This window comes from Bison bison, unplaced genomic scaffold (assembly GCF_000754665.1).
Source record: "Bison bison bison isolate TAMUID 2011002044 unplaced genomic scaffold, Bison_UMD1.0 scf7180017864268, whole genome shotgun sequence".
In the NCBI taxonomy this organism is placed as follows: domain Eukaryota; kingdom Metazoa; phylum Chordata; class Mammalia; order Artiodactyla; family Bovidae; genus Bison; species Bison bison.
In genome coordinates this window covers 865,450-866,770 of record NW_011494840.1, presented here as the reverse complement: position 1 = coordinate 866,770, position 1,321 = coordinate 865,450, and the positions used below count along the sequence as shown (strand labels likewise).

At 44.0% G+C, this 1,321-nt stretch overlaps 1 protein-coding gene across 1 annotated transcript in view; it reads left to right on the top strand.

Annotated features, from left to right (window-relative positions):
- The window catches only part of COL19A1 (collagen, type XIX, alpha 1), a 445,162-nt gene that overhangs the window by 362,910 nt on the left and 80,931 nt on the right, over positions 1–1,321 (top strand). Inside the window, exon 20 of the mRNA XM_010848502.1 lies at positions 1,224–1,286. Within this exon, the coding sequence (XP_010846804.1) occupies positions 1,224–1,286 (63 nt within the window). The remainder of the gene's footprint in view (positions 1–1,223; positions 1,287–1,321) is intronic.

Genomic DNA, 1,321 nt, shown 5'->3' with positions numbered 1-1,321 from the left:
GTTTGTGTTCAGTCACTCAGTTGTGTCCAACTCTGCAACCCCGTGGTTGCAGCCTGCCAGGCTCCTCTGTCCGTGGGACTTCCCATGCAAGAATGCTGGTGTGGGTTGCCATTTCCTTCTCCAAGAAATCTTCCCGACCAATGGATCAAACCCATGTCTCCTGCATTGGCAAGAGCTCCCGGGAAAGCGCTACATGCATTCTAGCGGCTGCACTTAACAATTGTGGTATTCAGGGTTGTTGTGGAGAAGGCGATGGCACCCCACTCCAGTACTCTTGCCTGGAGAATCCCATGGACAGAGGAGCCTGATGGCCTGCAGTCCATAGGGTCACGAGGAGTTGGACACGACTGAGCGACTTCCCTTTCACTTTTCACTTTCATTCATTGGAGAAGGAAATGGCAACCCACTCCAGTGTTCTTGCCTGGAGGATCCCAGGGATGGGGGAGCCTGGTGGGCTGCCGTCTATGGGGTCACACAGAGTCGGACACAACTGAAGTGACTTAGCAGCAGCAGCAGCAGCAGGGTTATTGGCTAACAGTAAACAAAAGCACTGAGATATCTCTATCGTTTAATTAGTGGTACACTTCCTTGCCACCAATATTATTTCTATAATTTTATTTTCTCAAAATACTCTTTATATGTCCTATACAAATCCCTCTTCTGGATTTTTCATCAGAAACTCTTAGACTTTTCTAAGCCACTGCTATCCCCACGTCATCAAGAAGGCCTTCTTTGCAACTGAACAGTGGTGAATGAACGCTGGAAACAGTGGAGAGACATCTTTTTCTTCCTGTATCTCCCCGTACTTGAAAAAAGAAAGAAATACTTGAAATAACATGAATTTGGATTACTGTGTCAGTTAAATAATGTGATGTCTTTAAGGCCACAAAAATTCCTTTTTTTTTCTTTTGGTGCAGCAGAGCATAATTATAATTATTTTCTGTAAATGTTCTTTGCTTGAAAAATAATTGACTTTGTCTCACATTAATTTTAAAGATCTTAATGAATACTGTGGATTTCTAAAAGACCTAAAGGCATTGTGGAGTGCTTATAAACACACTATTATGTGAATAACCTACTGGATTCAGAGCTTCCCACTGCCCCTTGGGGGTTAATAGATAAATTCCACTCTTAGAAGGGGTACAGGTTGTGCTATCACCCTGAGGGTCACAACAGGACTTCCCTAGCCTCATGCAAAAACTGTCTTCTGCTTTTCTTGAAAGGGTGAGACCGGATCACCAGGATTTCCAGGATCGATTGGCCCTAAAGGTGAAAAGGGAGAATCTGTAAGTACTTTAGCTTTGAGAGCAGAGGGAGAATA